Source organism: Grammomys surdaster, unplaced genomic scaffold (genome assembly GCF_004785775.1).
Source record: "Grammomys surdaster isolate TR1022 unplaced genomic scaffold, NIH_TR_1.0 135, whole genome shotgun sequence".
Taxonomy (NCBI): Eukaryota; Metazoa; Chordata; class Mammalia; order Rodentia; family Muridae; genus Grammomys; species Grammomys surdaster.
In genome coordinates, this window is record NW_021604593.1 from 5,491,186 (window position 1) to 5,511,995 (window position 20,810).

Consider the following 20,810-nt stretch of genomic DNA (forward strand, 5'->3'; position numbering starts at 1 on the left):
AACTTACAATCAATAGCAAAAAAATCTCTAATAAGTACACAAACTCCTAGATTAAACAACTCATTACTATGAATGATGAATGGGTCCAAAACAAATCAATGGGACACATTAAAAACAGTCCTAAGAGGGAAGTAGCTCTAAATTCCTGTATCAAAGAAATCAGAAAGCGAAATGACTTACTGATACAACTCAAAAAAAAAAAAAAAAAAAAAAAAAAGAACAGACTAAAACTTACTAGATGACAAAAAGTAGTAAAAAAAAAATCAATGAAATAGAAACAAAGAACCAATACTAAGACGAAATAAATCCTAGAATTCATTGGCTCTTCCAGAAGATAAACAAGACTGACAGACCCTTGGTCCAACTACCCAAAAGAAAGGTAGAGAGGATTGAAAAGAATCATAAAACAACAAAGGGACATCGCAAAAGACACTGCCAAAGTTAAAAATGTTATTAAGAAATACTTTCAAAACTTGTTGGAAAACCTAAATGAATGGATTTCTAGATTCAGCTTAATCCCCAAAATAACCAAGAAAAGATCAACAACCTAAGCCAACCCATAAAAATTGAGATGGAAATGATCATAAAAACACTTCTAACTAATAGTACAGCCCAGATAGTCACCACAGGAATCCACCAGACTTTCAACTTTCAAACAAGTTCTACAGCCAGCCAGAAAGGAACAGAAAATTGGAAGGAGAATTCATTCATTCAGTTACACATCATCTTTAACAAAGCCACACCTCCAAATCCTTCCCAAACATCTCTATCAACTGGGAATACTGGGCTCTCTGCTACAGCTCCAGTGACATGTTGGCCTGCCTGGGGCCATGCTCCCTGCCATGATGGTTATAGACTCTAACATTCTCAAATTATAGGCCTTCAATAAACACTTCTATAGACTGTCTTGGTCATGGTGTCTTATCACAGTGAAAGAAAAGTAACTAAGAAAATTATGATCAAGTTGGCTTTACCACAGAGATGCAGGGATGGTTCAATATATTCAAGTCAGTAAATTTAACAATCATATTAATGAACTTAGAGACAAAAATCACATGATCATCTCAATAGATACAGAAAAAGCCTTTATTACAATCTAGCATGGCTTCATGATAAAAATCCTAAGAGGGTATTACTTGATGATATACATCACAAAATAGTAAAATTGATGTAAGAGAAGGCTACAGACAACATCATCCTAAATAAAAACTTGAAGCAATCCTACTGAAATCAGGAATGGGACATTCCTTTTAAATACTGTGTTCGAAGCACTAGTAAAGCAAGAAAAGGAAATTAAAGGTATACATATAGAAAAAGAAATGAAATGTTTTCTGTGCAGATGACATTGATATTATACATAAAAGATCCAAAAATTTCTACCAGAAAAGATCAACAATCTCAGCAATGTGATAAATTAAAGAATCAACTTGTAAAATCACTAGCTTTGCTATACACCATTGTGATAGCTAACATTATATTGATGGCTAATTTTATATTTAATTTTAAAGTTTAAATTTTTTCGGCATAAGAGAACTATAAAGCAAAACTGGACTTCCAAATTTTAAGTGCTATCAAGGGTTGATTTTTATAATTGATTGGTCTTAATACTGTGTTTTATGCAAGGTAATGGGTCAAGCCCTGTTTCTGCTTCTGTTTCTGCTTCTTGTTTTGCACAAGATGAGTTTCTGCTTGCAGGAGAAAGGAATGTAACTTTGTGTTCTTTGCCTTTATATACCCCCAACTGAGATGGTTGGCTGCTACATTTAAGGATCCTGAATTCTCTTCTTTGAATTAAAGCCTCTTCTTTGTTAAAATTTATTCATGGTCAGACTGGTCAATCTGTGAATCCTAGACCATAACAACCACCAACGAGCTTATAGAGAAAGAGATCGTGAACATACTCATTCACAAGTTCCAAAGAAAATAAAGTATCTAGGAATAACCCTAACCAAGGAGGCAAAAAACCCTAGACAATGAAAATGTCAAATATGAAGAAACTAGAACACATAAGTTCATGGATTGGTATGATTAATATGGTGAAAAAAGTTATTCTACCAAAAGCCATTTACAGATTCAATATAATCCTAATCAAAATCTTCATCTCACTCTTCACAGGAATAGAAAAAAACAAAACAAACAAAACAAAAAACTTACACTAAAATTCATATGGAACCACAAAAGACCCCAGATGGCCAAAACAATCCTGAGCCAAACAGAACTCTGGACTGGAAGGATTACCATTCTAAAGCTCAAGACATACTGCAGAGCCACAGCAATGAAAACAATAGGCTCAGCACAAAAACAGACAGGGAGGCTAACAGGGAAAGTTGAAGAAGAGAATGCAAGCACATGTTCTACAGCCATCCAGTATGAAACGCCAACACATACACCGGAAAGAGATAGCGTCTTCCACAACTGGTGCTGGGATAAATGGATGTTCACATTATAAGGATGAAACTAGACCTATATCTATCATCTTTCACAAAAAGCTAATTCCAAATGGATCAAAGACCTAAGGGTAAACTTGAAACTCTCAGTTAAAAGATAGGCAGTACTCTTTATAGGATATAAGGGCAGGAAAGGACTTTCTGAATAAAATTATATTTGTCCAGGAACTGAGACCAACAATTGACAAATGGGGAAGCTTCTGAACACAGAAAGAAACAACAAAGCAGGTGAAGAGGATTTCCAAAGAATGGGAGAGAATATTTGCCAAATATTCATGTTATAGAAGATTACTACAGAATAAATAAAGCTTAAAAGGAAAATGGTAAAAAACAAAAAACAACAACAACAAACCCAAACCAAAACAAAAACAGACACTTCATTTAAAAAAACGAACTTGGAATCTAAACAGAATTCTCCAAAATATGTTCACTGCCCCTAGCAACTTGGGAAATAAAAAAAATCAAAACAACTTGAGATTTCCTCTTATCCCAGGCAAAATGACAAATATCAACAATAACATGTTGGAGAGGATTTGGGGAAAGAGAATCCTTAGGACTGTTGGTGGGATTGCAAACTGGCCCAGCTATTTTTGAAAGCCATGTGGAAAACCCTCAAAAAGCTATAAGTAAATCTGCCATATGACTCCACTACACCATGCCTTGACTCATGCCCAAAGGACTTGATATCCTACTCTGAAGACGCTTGCTCAGCCATGTACTTCACTGCCACTCTGTTCACAATAGTGAAGAAATGTAAATAACCTAATTGTCCTTCAACTGATGAAGGAATCATGAAAATCTGGTATGTCTACATATGGAATACTATTCAGCTGGTGTGAAGAAAAATGTAACCATGGAATTTCCAGGTAAATGAGTGGAACTAGAAAACAGCATACTGAGTGAGGAAACCCAGACCCAGAAAGGCCAATATTTCATGCTCTGCAATGTGGTTCCTAGGGCCTTCAGGTGTGAACATACATGTATATAACCCGTAGTAACTGTGGAAACCAGGAAAGTAGAGAGAGACCATGAGGACAGGAAGAAACAATAGAGAGGGAATAACGTGGGCCAAGTGACTTGAGGGAAAAGAGGAAAATGGAGGACTAATTTTATTAGGATGAGGGGAGGAGATAAATACCGAAGGAGTGGGGAAGAGTAAAACAGCTGAAGATATTTGAAAGTTAATTATTATCTATCTACCTAAAACTACAAATAAGATCTGTAAACCTACATCTGTTTAGGACAGCTTAAACTTGCTCTTTAGACTGACTTTGAATTCAAGAGTTCTGCATGCCTGTATTCTAAAGACTGGGATCTTTAGAATAAAGTGTGGTCCACCAAGCCTGGATTTAAGCTTTTCTCTACCTAGAATTTGCTCTGTCCCAAGGCAGCCTTGAACTCAGAGATCTGTTTGGCTTTATCTCTTGGGATCAAAGGCTTCTACAACCATGCCCGGGCCTAAACTTAGTAGGGTGAGATCTTGCCCCAAGGTCACTACTCCCTTAATTCAATTTAATATCTTTGAACACAGGATTCAGCTGCATTTCACTTCCTGGTGCCCCTTTAATACTCAAACCACATATTTTCTATTTTTTTCTTTCTTAGTTTGCTATGCTTGTTTAAAATGCTCTTCACAAGAATTAACTAGAGAACAAAGCTATGATGGACGTTTCTTAGACTTCTTTTGTCAATGCAATTAATCTGAGTCTCTTCACCTTAGCCTCAGGTAGACTCTTCAGACAAGGCCAAAAAGTAGCCACATTCTTCACTAAAATACCACAAAAACAGTCTCTAGGCCACATATTGAACTTCTCCACTGAAACCTCTTGGGCCAGGTCTGCACAATTCAAATCACTCTCAGTAACAAAGTCTTCCATCTTCCTACTAGGATAGCCCATTAAGCCCCATTTAAAGCATTCCTCTGCTTTCTAAATCCAAAGTCCCCAAATCCACATACTTCCAAACAAAAGCATGGTCAGGTCTATCACAGCAATACCCCAGTCTCTGGTATCAACTTCTTCTGTCTTGGTTAGGGTTTTACTGCTGTGAGCAGACACCATGACCAAGGCAACTCTTATAAGGACAACATTTAGTTGGGGCTGGCTTACAGGTTCAGAGGTTCAGTCCATTATCATCAAGGTGGGAACATGGCAATGTCCAGGCAGACAGGGTGTAGGAGGTGGTGAGTTCTACATTCTCATCTGAAGGCTGTTAGAAGAATATTCGCTTCCAGGCAGCTAGCCTACACCCACAGTGACACACCCACTCCAACAGGACCACACCTTCTAAAAGTGCCACTCCCTGAGCCAAGCACATACAAACCATCACAACCAACAACCATCACTATACTAAACCGGTGATAATCTCCAACTACATATTTATCCTTATATCCAGGTAAGTGTAGTTCTCAGTCTTCATCAAAGAAACTTTTCAACAGACTGTTACAGAAAACACAACCCACAACCGATTCAAATATGGAGAACAAGAGCTCACGTGGAACTCAGTCAGCCCCTACAGATAACCCACAGGGACAACACAATTCCAGTACCTACAACTCTGAGACTGTTGTGGAGAAGGTGGCAGAAGGATTGTATCAACCAGTGGGACTGTTCTGCTGGGAGGCTGTATCTCCTAAAAATATGAGGCTACACATCCATGAAACCTTATCAACCAGGGTTATCAACAAGACTCAAACAATGACTGTACCAACAGACAAGCTCATAAGGAAGGGAGAAAACTGGGGTCCTAGCCCTAGACAAAACACTACTGATAACTGGGAAAAGCTGAAGAGTAGATAAAATGATCTTCCCTGGAAAGAGCTGCCTGGCCACCATTAGTGATCCAGTCGCAAGTGGCCAGCTCTGAGATCATGTACACACTGGTAACATATGAATAGAGCAGACTGTATTTAGGAATATGTCTGTGTAACAATATTTATGTAAGTATATATAACAATAATTTTAAAAGGAAGGGGAGGGTGTATGGGAGGGAATAGAAGGAGGAAAGGGAAGGAGAAAATGATATACTTTAATCTCAAAACATAAAAAAATTATTAAAAACAATAGATGATGCAGAAGCAAGCGACTGGTTATGATGCTGTGGAAAAGAAAGGGCTAAGCTATAATCAGTGATTTCAATAAACTCACTTGCTGTGAAGGATGCAGACCTGAGTTTAGGTTTAGAAACCATGGAAAAAAGGTGGGGATAGCACCGTGGGCCTGTAATTTCAACAGGCAGAAATGAGCAAATTCCTGGGGCCCACTGGCCAATTAGCCTAGTCAAAATAGAAAGCTCCAGGTTCAGTGATTGACACCGTTTCCAAAAACTGAGGTGGTATGCATGAATACTGAACACAGACACACCACACACACGCATGCACGCACGCACTCACGCTCCCAAAGTGAACAAAGTCAAATTCAGAGTTGCTTTGAAAGTCAATAATAAGGAAACAATCCTACCACCTATGACATGAAGGCCTAGTCATATGGGCTGCAAATTCCTCAAAGGCTTTTGTGCAAAACGCACAACACTTACCAACTGGGATATTTGAAGTGGTCACAGCAGTAGCATGGGATGAATGGGAGGGCATTGTCATGGTAACAATTGTACTTGTGGGAGCTTGTGTGTGCGACACAGATCCTGAAAAGAGGGTAAAAAAAAAAAATCCTTAACAGCAGTTTCCCTGTACACATTACAGACTCTTAAAAACCTTGGGAAAGCTCTAGGGGAAAGATGAAGAGTTTTCCTCTGAAGGTAAAAAATGAAAAATGTGCCCACCACACTTGCCTTCTTTCTGTCTGGTACATTGACAGAGCAGATCACTAACTTACCAGCTGTGGTTGCTGAAGGAAGCGTGTTGGTTGCCAGAATAGGTGCCACTGTAGCTGCAGCCACGGGTGTGCCAGTACTAAAGATGGTTTTCTGTGAGGGGACCCCCAGAACACAGTTATACACAAGAATACTTCCTATTCTATCCAGTCTAAAAGTGCTGACTAATTTCACACTGGCAGGCCCTTTAACAAGTCAGCATGATTCTAGTTTATCGAGGTGGTTTCACTCGTTCATACCTGAGCCATTGTGTGGAGCTGCTGTTTCTGCGTCCCTAATGCAGGATGAGAAGGTAGTGTAATTCTCGTTGTCACATCTCGAGACTGAGCAGGACGCTGGATACTAATGGCTGCAGATGGTGGATGCTGGATAGATAAGGTGGGCCGACTGTGGGGAAAACGGTACCATGTAACTCCTAGGCTCTCCACAGACTCAGTGCAGGTAGTCAAGGAAGGCATCTTGTCCTTATGAGCATACAAATTGTACTTTAAGACAATAATGAAATAAACGGCCCTTGGGTTTCTCTCTTGTGGCTGGCTGCCACCTTGCTTTCAAAGGCAGCAATATATACCAAAAAATGTATAAATTAGCTCGTAGTCATGATGCAGTTAACACTTTTTAAGAATTTCTTACACATTTATTTATCTGTTCAGCTTCCCAAGTGGCAAACCACCACTCTCAAGTCATTCTCACTCTTAAAAAGGGAGGCAGGCTGTGACAGCACACACGTGCAAACCTATCGCTTGGAAGGTAAGGCATGAAGGTCAGGAGTTCAAACCATCTTAAGAATTCGGTCATTTGGGTTAAACAAACATACAAAGAAAACAAGGAATGTGTGATTATGGTTAAGCATGTTTACAACCCAGTAACTGAGAAGGCAGGGGCAGGAGGACCATGTTTGAAGCCAGCTTCGAACTGGCACAGAAACAAAATCTAACACATAAATATTTACCATTCAGAGATACAAGTGGTGGTTCATGGTTAGAATCCAAGCACTTGGGAGTCTAAGGGAGGAGGATTGTAACACTCCAGGCCAGCTGCAGCTACAGAAGGGGAGATCTGAGCTCAAGCAATAGGTATTACTCGTTTATCAGATTTTTAAAAGTATGAGGTGTAAATTGGTGTAAACTAAGGCAGTTAATCAGATGTTAGCTATAGGAAATTCTAACTACCTAGTTCTCTGATTAATTTTTGCAATTAATGTGACAGATGTATTGCACAAATGAAAAATGGCACAGTATAAAATGTGCATACATGTGTACTATGACATTATCTATGATAGTATGGGACTAGACACACCCAGAATCCACTTATGAGGGATTGTTATAGTGCTACTACCTGTGACAGAATATTAGGTTGAGATGGGAAGTTTCCAATGTGTTATATGGAAAAAAAAAAGAAAGAAAGAAAAAAGAAAACAAAACCACAACGTGAAGCAGGAGAAAGAAGTAAACATTCTTTAGGGGTAAAAGAGTATTCTAGAAGTTGTGAAAGGTTGCCTTAGAAAAACAGTGCGGCTAAGGATACAGCTTAGTTAGCGAAGTGTGCCTGGCACGCTCACTTGAAGCTTTGGGTTCGGTAACTAGCACTACATAATAAACCACGTGCGGTGGTGCATGTCTGCAGGTCCAGCACCTGGATGGTAAAGACTAGAGGATTACACGTTCAAGGTCATCCTTGGCTACATTTATAGGCCAACTTTGTACATGAGTCCTCACTTTCAAAACAAAAAAAACCTCCAAAACCCCCAAAAGAGGGGGCTAGAAAGATGGCTCAGTGGTTAAGAGCAAGTGCTACTCTTGCAGAGGACCCTGGTTTTGTTTCTTGCACCTACACGGCATCTCACAACTGTCTTTCAACTGTAGTTCCCAGACATCCAACACCCTCTTCTAGCCTCCACTATGTGAAACATATATACACATTCAGGCAACATATTCATACACGTTTGCTTCTGCAGCACGTGTAGTGAACCTGAAACAAGACAGAGAATAGGACAACATGCAACACGTGAGGAATTCTGTATTAAAAATACTCATAAAGTAAAAATAAGTGAACCTGTGTCATCTGGAAGAGTAGAGCTCCTGACTGCTACACCATCCTTCCCACTCCCCAGATACAGAACACCTACATACATACAGGGTCTTTTTGAGACAGGGTCTTTCTATTTCACCCTGGCTGTCCTGGACTATGTAGACCAGACTCCAGACTGGCCTCAAATTCAGAGACCTGCCTTTGCCTCCCAAGTGCTGGGAATACACACCATGTCTAGCAAAATACAGTAGGTGCTTAGTTATTTTGTTTATATATATATATATATATATATATTTTGTCTGTGTGTATGTTTTAGGATTTTATTTTATGTATATTGGCACTGCATGTATATCTGTGCACCACATAGGTGCAGTACCCAGCAGAGGCCAGAAAATAAGCCAATCTTTAAATAGGGAAAAAAAGGACTTCTAAGACAAAAGAGAAAACACCAGTGTTTGGTGCCAGTAACATTTCTCGAGTGAGCATATGCAATGTCATGAGCTTTCCAAGCTGTTTGAACAGACAATACTGTAGGAATTGTGCGATTCACAACCATGTGGTTGGGAATTAATTTTATGAAGCTCAAAGTATGAACAGTCACATCCCAATTTAGACCTGCTGGTACTGCCCCATTTCTTAAGCACTGAAAAATTCCCCTCCAGGGGAAAAATAAAATAAAACAGAACTCATACTAAAAATAAAATTAAAAAAAAAAGTGGTAAAGAGAAAGAAGCAAAGCAAGTTGGTAAATGAGAACTGAAGAAAGTAAATGCTTCTGTGTAGCTTTCTATGCTCTTCCATTTGGAACCACGAGAGCATCAAGGACAGAGACAGTGAGGGAGAGCCTGCCAAGAGCAGATGGCAGTGTGGAGCAAACAGGGAATTTACAAGGCCATGTTTATGAAGCTTTGTCTTCGAACAATTTCAGACAAGCAAATCTAGCTTCATGTTAAATTATAATAAACTGCAAGAATGCACTAAAAAAGTAGATTGTCTTGGATTGCAAAGGGAAAGAAGCAGGAACCTGCAAACATGTATTAGACAAGAAGAGTGACAATGTTTCCTGTATACCGTCCTACACCTTGGTATTTTGGAAATGTGAATATCAATTAGAACGAGAAGCCAGCCGAGTGAAGGATGGCCCAGGAGGTCAGGGCACTTGTCAACAAACCTGGGGATCTGAGTTAGATACACGGATTCACATGACAGAATGAGGGACTCCTACAAGTAAGTTGTCCTCTGACTTCCATGTGTGCTATGACATGTACGTGAGTGAGCACACATGTATGAACACACAGATAAAATGTAGCAATAATTTTAAACAGATGCCGATACTGTACCTCACAGAGAAAAGAATTACTTTTAAGTGACTCTGAACACTTCCACCTCTGGTTAGTGGGATGTAGTCTGAGAACAGAGAGAGACTTTTCACTGAGCTAATTCAGTAATCTATTGGCGCAATAATCTCTAAAGGACTAAGTTACAAGAATATTCACAGCTTTCATTTAGTATATCATAGATTATCATATGACAAAGAAGAGCATGTACTTATTTTAAGGAAGCAACATTTTTAGTGCAAGGAAAAGATACATATACATGAAATCTAAGAAAGCAAGACAGGAAACGGCTCAGTCAGTAAAGTGTTTGCCTTGCATACATGAGAGTGTGAGTTTACGTCCCAAAGACTCAAGTGATGTTTGGAGGCAGACAGGTAGAACCTTGGAAACATAAAAAGCCAGCTAGCCTGGCCTATGCGACGAGAGACCCTGTCTTAAACAAAAGATGGATGGTACCTGAAGACCAATGACAGCCAAGGTTCTCTTAGACTCTCTATATGGGGGCACCCATACCCATGGACACACACCTTTTTATTCTATTTTAAATCTAACATAGGAAAAACATATATTTCACTTGAAATTCCTGGTTCACAGAAAAGGACTCAAAAGAACGCCACCCTATAACAACGAACACCTTAGAACCTAGTCCTTAGGTTCAAATGCTACTTTTGACTAGAACACAGAAATCTGGAAAAGCTGCTATTTTCAAAACCAGAGAAACAGAGAAAGTGAGAATGAACTTGTGGGATTACATATCATAACTACCACTGTATGCTACAGATTGAAAAGGTGTATTACAATTAAAAATGAACTATATGTAACAGTCACAGCAAATGATATCTTAGGGATGGTGTTATTGCTCAGTAGAGTGTTTCCTTTGTATGCCTGAGGCCTTTCAAAGCTCAAAACTGGAAAAAAAAAGTTGCTGAACTCCATAAAGTAACACGTGTAATAAGTCACATGTGTACTTAGGGTTTTTGAGAGGTTAGGATAAAGCAGGCTTAGCTTCAGACTTCTCTCGAGCCGGCATTCAGCTTTAGAAGGCAGGAGAAGTACCTGTGAAGTACTCAGAGAGAGAATATAGAAACAGTAAACACAGACACAGAAAACCAGCCAGAATATAGAAAAGAGGACAGCAACTAAAGCATGTCTGAAGTAGCCAGGAACTGAATGAGCACATGGAAAGTCAGTCACTCTGTCACTCCTCCATGATAAGTTGTCTTTTAGTGCTGGAGAACCAATCACTAGGAGAGTGTGTGAGGCATGTCTAAAGCCCTGCACTTGGTCTCTGGGGTGAGTGTACACACAAACACACACTAGGTCATTTTTTGAAGAAAATCAAATTTATCAATCAAGTGACAAATGAGAGGAAAGAAACTGGTCAGGATGGAGACAAAGTACTGACTGTACTTAACAGGAGAGGAAGCCTCCTACCTCTGTCCCCGGAGTTTACTTGTTTATTCTGAACCACATTCATTATATTAGTTTACCTTCTTTGAGAGTTTGGGAGAATTCTATGGAATCACACAGGCCTGGTGCTTGTCTGAGGGATAGTGTATTGAATTTTTTCTTCCATTTTACTGAAATACTCAGAAATTCGCAGGAAAAAAAACTTTAATAACTTGATTTAAAAATGAGGCCCCAAACCTAGTTATCATTGTATATCTAAGTCCAACTTCATCATACCATTTGAATGTAATAAAAATTTACAGCTAATATAAAATTAAAACAATAAAAGCAGTTTATGCTGGGCAGTTGTTCCTGTATCCCTTAGGCAATATATTTTATCATCACAAAGTATCTTAGTAGAGGGAATTAAGAATCAAGGCAAAAGCCCATGCCCAGCTTAGCTCTCCCTTGGTTGTGCCAGCACCAAGTTCTCTATGTGTGCTGCCATGCTTCTTGCTATGAGGACAATGACTTAAACCTCTAAACCTGTCAGCAAGACACCAATCAATGATTTCTTTTGTAAGAGCCACCTTGGTTATGGTGTTTCTTCACAGAGAACACTGCCCAGACAGTAGGAACAGAAGCCCTGAGCACTGTATCTCAATTAAAAATTCTTAGGAGTTCTATTCTAGGTCTCTTCATTTCATCCATCCTGGATAGACTCAAGACATAGCCCACATGTTAAAAAACTGAAAGTTCATGACTTCTAGCACAGGGTCTCCCCAACCACCCCCCGACAACAATCTAAATGCCTCACAGATAAAAGTCAAATTCAGGGCTGAAGTCCTGGCTCAGTGGTTAAGAGCATGTGATGCTTTTCCAGGATTCCGGTTCTAGTCTTAGCACCATATCATGTGGGTCACACTGGCTGTAACGCCACCTCCAGGGTTACTTGACACTTAGCCTCTGCAGGGACCTACACGCATGAGCACATACCTATACACAGACACACATATTGAGAAATATTAAAAATAAATATAAAATTATTCAAATTCACTAACAGAAAGGTTCTACGGTCATTCCTCATCAACCAGACTTAACCTATGGCTCAGTAGTTTTTCTTAAAAACAGGTCTCTATGTTACCCAGATGAGTCACAAACTCCTGGACTCACGTGATCTCTCTCTCTATCTGAGACAACAGGAATAGAGCACAGCATCTAGCTTTTCTACACACTTCTTCATTCTATTAGCATCTCCTTTCAAACACCCAATCATCCCACAGTACCTACTGAACTTGTAAGTTTTCTACAGCAAAAAATACACATTGTATCTTCAATCTTTTTTGGAATTTATACTTTCTTCAGTGTAGATGGAAGTTCATTCCCCCTGAGAACACTCTTCTGTAGCTTCTCTGAACCACAGCACTTGCACTTTGCACTATTATGTGGTACCTCCAGGCATCAACAACGAACAAGGTCTGAAACACTTTGGCTCATATTCAAGGAAGCATGTTGAGAATCCTACCATTTTACTGAACAAAGTTTTCTACTCTTACAGAAACATACTTTAATCATGAAAAATGAAGATTTTAAATACTTTCTTATCATTCCTTAGCATCTAAGTATCAAATTAGGATGTCTCTTTAGTATACTGTATGAGAGTGCTTGATTTCAAAACTGCAGTTTGATAACCTAAAGACTTGCCCAGAGGCATTATATAATATTAAAAAGTTTCTATATATCACAAGGAACATTTGTCAACTAGGAGGTGGCAGGAATTTTTGTCAGGTATATATTTATATATTATATGCTTATATATTTTGCTTATATATACTTATATATGTATTTATATAAATTTATATATCTTTATATTATATATATATATTATCCATCTACATAATTTTTGTCAGTTATAGATTAACATGGTGTTAATATACAACATATATAAGGAGCTATTGATAGTAAACAGTAAACAGAATGGAACTTCCAATATATAACTGGCCTAATGAATGAATAGATAGTTCTCAGAAGAAATAGAAATGACTATCAAGGAAACACAAATTAAAACTTTGAAGATTCCATTTCACTCCAGTCAGAATGATCATTGTCAAGAAAACAAATGGTCCAGTGAGGTAGCTCAGGGTAAATGTGCTTGCTGCCAAGCCTCATGACTTGAGTTCCATTTCTGAGACCCTTATGGTAGAAGAAGACAGGAGACTCCCAAGAGCTGCCTTCTGACTTCATCAAGTCAATCTCGGCATGTACACGGCCAAATAAATTCCTAAAATAAGTAAATGTGATATATATATATGTATATGTGTATGTATATATATATGTATGTATATGTGTGTGTATATACATATGAAAGGAAACAACTGCTAACGAGGATGTGGGTGAAGGGGAACACCCATTCACCGATGACAGACATGTAAACTCGAATAACAGAGGGTAGAGGTGTCTCAACAAACTAAAATGTACAACTACTATGAGACCAGGTAACCCTCTAGGCATATTCCCAAGACCCCTGTCCTACCACAGAGATATGTGTATACTCATGTTTATTACTGTTCTACTCAGAGTAATAAGGAGCCAAGAGTCAGCTTAAACGCCCACCAACAGATAAACGGGTAACAAAAGCATGGCACATATACACATGGAGTTTTATTTAGTGATAAAAAAAAAATGAAATCTCAACTCTGTCTCAAGAAAACAAAAACAAAACAAAAAAAAAATCACACCAAAACAAAACAAAAGAAATCTCCAAGACACTGCATGGATCTAGAAATTATTAAGTGAGGCAACCTAGACTCAACCAATAGGTAAATTCTCAATTTCAAATCCTTGCTTTTCATTTTTATGTATGTATATATGTATGTATGTAGTATATATGTATGTATGTGTGTATGAGTATAGACTTTGAAACTAGAGTGAAGAGGGGCTTAATGTGGAGAGGAAACTAATCAGGCCGGAAGAAGATGAGAGAGGCAGGAGGAAAGAGGACAGGGGAAGACAATCAAGCCAAGGTTAGGGGTCTCTGTCAGGGTAAAAGCACTTGCTGTGTGTGCAAGTATGAGAAGCCAAGTTTGAATCCTCAGAACCCACATAAAAGCAGAAGATGAAGCCTGACTGACTGGAATCCAGTGCTTCTAGAGAGACGGGAGGCAGAGGCAGGAGGATGCCTGGAATACCATTGCTAGTCTGCTGTATGTTGAGAAAAAAATAAAAGCCCTTGTGCCCAACAAGGTAGAAGGTTAAAACAGACAGAGGATGCCCTCTGATCTCTATGTGCTGTAGTGCATGGTCACCCACTCAGATACACATGCACTGTGTGTGGACAAAGCCATATGGAAACCTACCACCTTGTATGCTAATTAAAAACAAAGGGGCTAGAGAAATGGCTCAGCACTTACAAACACTGCCTCCTCGTGCAAAGGTTCAGTTCCCAGGACCACATGGTAGCTCACAACCATCCACGGCTCCAGTCCCAGGGACCCACTACCTCTTCTGACTACCATGAGGACTAGGCATGCATGGGGTGCACATACATTCATATCCATGAAACAAACAGAAAAATCTACAAAACCAAAACTAAAACAAACATAAAATTTGTTTGAGTTCCTAATTTGACTAAATCGCACATCTACCTCATTGCTATGGAAACTAGCATTTATCTTTAATAATGGTAAATTATGTACATACTAAAGGGTTGTTTTAAAATACATTTCACCTTTTTTTTTTTTAAGATTTATTTTAATTGTGTGTGCCCTTGAGGGTCAGAAGAAGGAATTAGGTCCCCAAGAGTTGGAGTTACAGGTGGTTGTGAACTGTCCAATATGGGTGCTGGGAACTAGATTGAGATCCTCTGAAAGAGTAACAAGGACTCATTAATTAATTAATTATAATTAATTCACAAGTACTCTTAACTGCTTAACTATCTTGCCAGTACCTTAACATACATTTCTTTATGCCTTACTATCAGTAAATATTTGGCTTGTACACTTATTTTATATACCTAGATATCCAGGGTCATGTGAAATTTCTTGGGAGAAAAAGCTTATTTAAGAAGCCCTGATCTAGAGTACGATTTCGAAAACAGCATTTAATTACAGAGCTCACTAAAGCAAAAGGAGATGACATGAGGGCCCGTACCTGAGTGCCGAATCAGCAGCGTGTGCAGCTGTCGTAGTGATGACGGGAGACTGTGCTCTGGTGGCTGAGACTGTCGCTACTACAGCAGGAGGGATCGTACTGGAGGTGGTCACAGGTGGGCGAGACTACAGGTGAGAAAAAGAAATACTTCACTTCAAGCAGAAGGCAAAATAAAATACAGCAAGCTAAATTCGAAAACTGATTTGAAACATGAGCTTCCAGATGGGGATGTCTGTGACTGGATGAAAGGAAGTCCTCAGCACCCTCCTGTTTCCCTAGGTATGTTATTCTAAGACAAAGCACAGAATCACAGAGAACTGGCAAGCACTGCAGTGTGTGCCTATAATCCTAGCACTTGAGTGGCTGAGACATGAGCACTGTCTACCTGTACTACCTAAAGAATTTCAGAAACCAAAGATGTGGTGGGGGTGAGAGTCAGGGAGAGAACAGGAAATGGCAGTGCAGCACACATGCACTGAGTGGAAGAAGGTGTGACTGGCGTGACAAGGTTCTGGGTTCAATCCTAGCACTGCTAAACAGGCAGAGAAAATTCCTATTTTATACTACGTGTAGTGGTACAAGTCTTTGTCATAGCCCTCAGAAAGCAGAGGCGGGCAGGTCTTTGTGAATAGCAGGCCAGCCTGGTCTAGAGAGTTCTAGACCAGCCAAGGCCACATAATGAGACTGTCTCAATACAAACACACATACTCCTATCTTGTTTAGATAGCCCATGACTTTTTAAAAAATTAATTTATTTATATGAGTACACTGCAGATGTCTTCTGATACACCAGAAGAGGGCATCGGATCCCATTACAGATGGTTGAGACACCATGTGGTTGCTGGGAATTGAACTCGGGACCTCTGGAAGGACAGTCAGTGATTTTAACTGCTGAGCCATTTCTCCAGCCCACCCATGACTTTTTAGTAAAACTAGAATAAAAGTACTGCTGTAGTCTTAGTAGAAACTGGAATTTAACTGTTTGGTGTGGCATTTCCACAGTTTTCTGCAGTACTGAGTGGACATTTAAAACCCATTGAAGTACCTTCCACGGAGGACCTGAGGCTACTGGTTTGGAGTTTTGGGCTCTCAGGCCAAATCGGGATACAAAGGGCAAACAGGATGAGAAGCCTCTGTGCTGACAGGCATCAAGGTACTCAAAATGGGGGAGAAACCCTCAGGTGTTCAGACGATGTATTCTAACCCTTACTACTGTTATCTGTGTGTAAAGGAGCTCCAAGACGCCATAGATCACCCGGTCACTGTTCCTATCACCCGAGTCCTGACCTTCACAGATGCAACTGAATCACCTAGTGCTGCTTGCTCTTGCTCTTGTATGTGTGCATGTACACCCCCAAGCATGTGACACTGTGCACATGACTGTGGAATGAGAGGATAACTTGTCCTCTCCTTCAACCATGTAGGACCGAGGTGAATGCAGGCTCTCCAGTCTGGCAGCAAGTGCTCTTACTGGCTGTCCCAGTGCCCACCCTTTCCCCTCCGTTAACCTCTGCCCTCATCTGCTGCTCCTACTCTACAATGCTGCCCACTGCATTAGGACTGCCACCGCTGCTTTCTTTCCCAGAGTGTGCTCTTTGACCTGGTTCTAAGTCTCCTTAATTTTTGATATATTCCATACATAATCCTGATGTTTAAATGTTGTGTATTTTGTTGGCAGGAAGATCTTTTGCTTTACTTTCAAAGTTTAAGTTAGTTCTGTATTTTTTTTTGGGGGGGGGTGGGAGGGAAGGGCAGGGTCTCGTGCAACCCAGGCTGGTTTCACTCCTGTGGTAAAGGATGATGCTGACTTTCTGGCTCTCCTGCTTTACCTGCAATGCACTGAGATCAGACACAGGCTACCACATCTGCCTTCTGTGTTGTTTGAGATATTGTTTTTCTACATAGGTCTGTCTGGCCTAGATCTTGCAGAGCTCTGCCTGCCTTTGTCTCTCCCAAGTGTTGAAATTAAAGGTGTGTACCATCACACCAGGCCATACTTGCTCTTAAAGACCTGCTAACTCACAAATATTGCCTTTTTGATCCCTGAAAGTATTAGAATTTCCACCTTCTCTATGCAACTAAGTTAAATGCATCTTTCAAAGATGGCATCATCTATAAAATCACGTTTACGATCCATGTCCACGAAGTCCTTAATTTAGAAGTACCACTAAGTCTTGTCTGTTTTTCTTTTTCTTTGAGATTTATCATAATTCTTTTTTTATGTGTATGGGTATCTTGCCTGCGTGAATATCTGTGCAGTACATGCACGCAGGGCATGTGTAGTCAGAAGAGGGCATTGGATCCCCTGGAACTGAAGTTACAGATGGTTGTTAGCCACCATGTAGGGACTGAAAACAGACCTGGATCCTCTGAAAGAACAGCTAGTTCTCTTAAACACTGAACCATCTCTACTGAACTTGCATCTCCTTCTGACACAGCATAATTCTATGAGTACGGAGACTACATAATTCCTTGAATAAAAACAAACAAGGTTCAAGTGCAGCTCAGCTACTACAGTGCTTTCCTGGCATGCAAGAGGCCTTGGGTTTGATTCTCAATATGGAAGAAAGATGTGTGTGGTGTGTGGTGTGTGTGTGTGGTGTGTGTGTGGTGTGTGGTGTGTGTATGGTGTGTGTGTGTGTGTGGTGTGTGGTGTGTGTGTGTGTGTATGTGGTGGGGGGCATGGGAGAGGGACTACCAGAGATGTATTTAGTAGTTGAAAGCTACCTGAAAAGGGATACATTTATTTCCACGCATAAAATGTACATAAACCTTTTTGGTGCTCACAGAGCTCTCTCCAAATTCCAATCCTCCTCTCTCATAGTTAGCTTTCCCTCAGCACTGGAGGCACTGCTGTCTTCCTTGTCACTTTCCCATCAAACTCTTACCGTCCCTGTTCTACACTTGCACCGCTCAAAGGACATCCTCCAAACTTTTCAAAGCTTTGAAAAGGCAACCGCGAGAAGTAACTGAGGTTATGGAGCCCCCAGTGTCTGGCCGAGTGCTTGGCTATGGTAAGGCACTGAAGCCATGCTGGCTGAGCATCCCTGACCCCAACATGCCTGGATTGGCTGGTGAATGAGGTGCTGCACTGCTGGCTGTGCAGTAGCAGCATTTGGCAGCTGTGAAGTTGGCCTCAGGACTGTGGTTACTTTAGAGCTGGACATCACAGCAGCAGCTGCTGCACCTGCAAAGACAAAAATGATCAGTATGGCCTACAGACACATTGCTTAACAGAACCAATCATGCTCCCTAGGAAAGGCGTAACTGCTAACCTGGGCAGCACGTGGATTTCAGCTCCAGTATACTATGTACACTTCTTATTTTATCACGAGGAAAAGTCAGAAAATGTGTATCCAAGGAATATGTGTTTTGGTTTTAAATTTGTTTATATGCATTTTAGATTGCAATTAGGAGGCAGACAATTAACAATCTGGTTTGCTGGCACAAGAGCAGCACAGTATGGTGCCACTGCCTAGATTATGTCTAAGCTGTAACACATTAGTCACTAGTAATATGCTAGCTTCTCATGCTGCCTTTGTGACCTTAGTGCAGACACCTACAGTGTAAAAAGGCAAATAGTGTCTTAGCATTTCTATTAAGGTAGCCTTGATACCACAGACCCCTAAGAGTCAATGAACGACTGTTGTGAACTGCTAGGTTATGGCAGCTCTGAGGAAACCTGGCTCTATTTGTTAGTTTGAATTTTTTTCAACAATTTCCAATTGTTTTACATTCTAACGGAAGGTTAAAACTCCTTCAATTTATTACAACTTATTTTAACTTATAAGAATAAATCAATCTTATTGCAATGGATATTAAAAATTTAATAAGCATTATCAGTGAATATCACTAGAAGGCAGGTGTGGGCTCGACCCTATAATCACGTAACGGGAAGGGAGAGCTAGGACCATTAATATGAGTTGGAGGCCAGCATGCTACGGAGTTTCAGGCACATCAGGGCTGCACTGCAAGACCCTGCCATGAACACAACACAACCAGCCAGGGGTGGTGGTGTGTACTTGCAATCAGCATTTAGGAGGAAGCTGCAGGAGGAGCTCAAGTCTGAGACCAGCCAGGGTTACCTCGGAAGACAGCCTCAAAATGATAACAAGAAATTCTCTTCCTTTAGATTTGCACAAAGACTCGTTCTAATGTAACTGTAGGGCTTCCTACAGTTACACAACAGACCATGTTGAAGATCGGTATTGTTGTAGGTTGATCTCCACTGCCCTGTAACTTTAGGTTGACTGTGCACACAGTCTGTCATCCTGTCCTCTGGCCAATGTCTGTTTACTATTGTATTTCCAGAATCGGAGTACAATGTGCAGTTGTTACCTCGAGGTAAGTGGGAAGCTCCAATGTGAAGAGGGGGCCCAGGAGCATTGCTGCGGATAATGGACATCTGAACATTTGTGGTCATAATGTGATGCAGGTTACTGGGATGTCCCTGGAAGAAACAGGAGAAAAGACCATTTTCATGAGGATGGTCTTAGCTACTCCCTACACAAAGTCAGTTTCCCTCAAACTAGGTCAGGTTGTTCTTGAAAAACAATTTTTTTCCTCCTTCCTTTTTACTGTTTTGGGGATTTCCAGGGCAAAAGCATGTATGATTCAAGGGCTGTACACTGATGTACAGTCTTGAGTCAGGTCATTCCTTTTGGATACTGAGTACTGTCTACAGCTACACTACACTGCACATGCCCAATCTCAACTGGGAGTATCCCAGGGAAAGGGACTCCGGGATCCTTTTCATCTACTGTGTTATAATAATGACCACTGTAAATGAGCAGGTCAGAAGTGAGTATATTTCAGTGAGTTACTAGACCCCAGTTCCAGATGAGACCTCTGACTGTCTATTTTTAGTAACTCATATCTGCACCAGTCTGTTCTCCCTTTCCTGGTCACAGGCTTATTTACCCTACCACTCTTTTTTTTTTTTTTAAAGTCTTTATATCCATTATTCTTTATGCTATTTAAGATTTCTAAATGCATGTCAGTTAATCCAACAGATATTGCCTTTAAGGTCTTCAGCTCATTCCAGCACACTGATATAAGTACATCTCAGATGACATTTCCAGACTTCTGGAAACTACTTAGCATGATGTTAAATAGAGAACAAGACAGGGCATCTTTTTTTTTTTTAGTATTAATTTCTCTTGAAAACACAAAGGAAAAGAATTTTGAGTTTTGGTTTCTTCACAAATAAGTGTTATAATTCAAAGTATTTAATAAATCAACTATACATAATGGAATACAATTAAAATTTCAAATTAAAACAGAAGCCTTTACTCTAAATGTTCACAATTAGAGGGCAGAGAGAATCTGTTACACATTTACTATCCTCCAAGAAAACCTGGGATGCTTCCAACAACGCTGCTGGGCAGTAGTCTCGCCTCCTCAGTACCATCTCCTTCAAGTCAAGCACATGTAGACTGAAACCCTTCTAGGACAAAGACTGCTCATGACTATTTGTGATTTTACAAGGAAGGTAGTGTAAAAGCCAGCATAGGATATGCTCAGTAGATACAGCCTAACCACTAAGCTGCCTGGGCATTACTCCTTTTGATTTCAGTGCTATTATCTCTGTACGTGTATCTGTAGCCATCTAATTATTTAGGACATGGCC

General features: G+C 40.1%; 1 protein-coding gene across 3 annotated transcripts in view; it reads right to left on the reverse strand.

The window, feature by feature from the left end:
* The window catches only part of Sap130 (Sin3A associated protein 130), a 70,894-nt gene that overhangs the window by 41,072 nt on the left and 9,012 nt on the right, over positions 1-20,810 (reverse strand). For all 3 annotated transcript variants that reach the window (XM_028762738.1, XM_028762740.1, XM_028762741.1), the window contains exons 5-10: positions 19,520-19,631; positions 18,244-18,368; positions 15,182-15,306; positions 6,515-6,662; positions 6,278-6,368; positions 5,982-6,086 (exon numbers count right to left, since the gene is read on the reverse strand). In XM_028762738.1, coding sequence (XP_028618571.1) covers positions 5,982-6,086; positions 6,278-6,368; positions 6,515-6,662; positions 15,182-15,306; positions 18,244-18,368; positions 19,520-19,631 — 706 coding nt within the window. The remainder of the gene's footprint in view (positions 1-5,981; positions 6,087-6,277; positions 6,369-6,514; positions 6,663-15,181; positions 15,307-18,243; positions 18,369-19,519; positions 19,632-20,810) is intronic.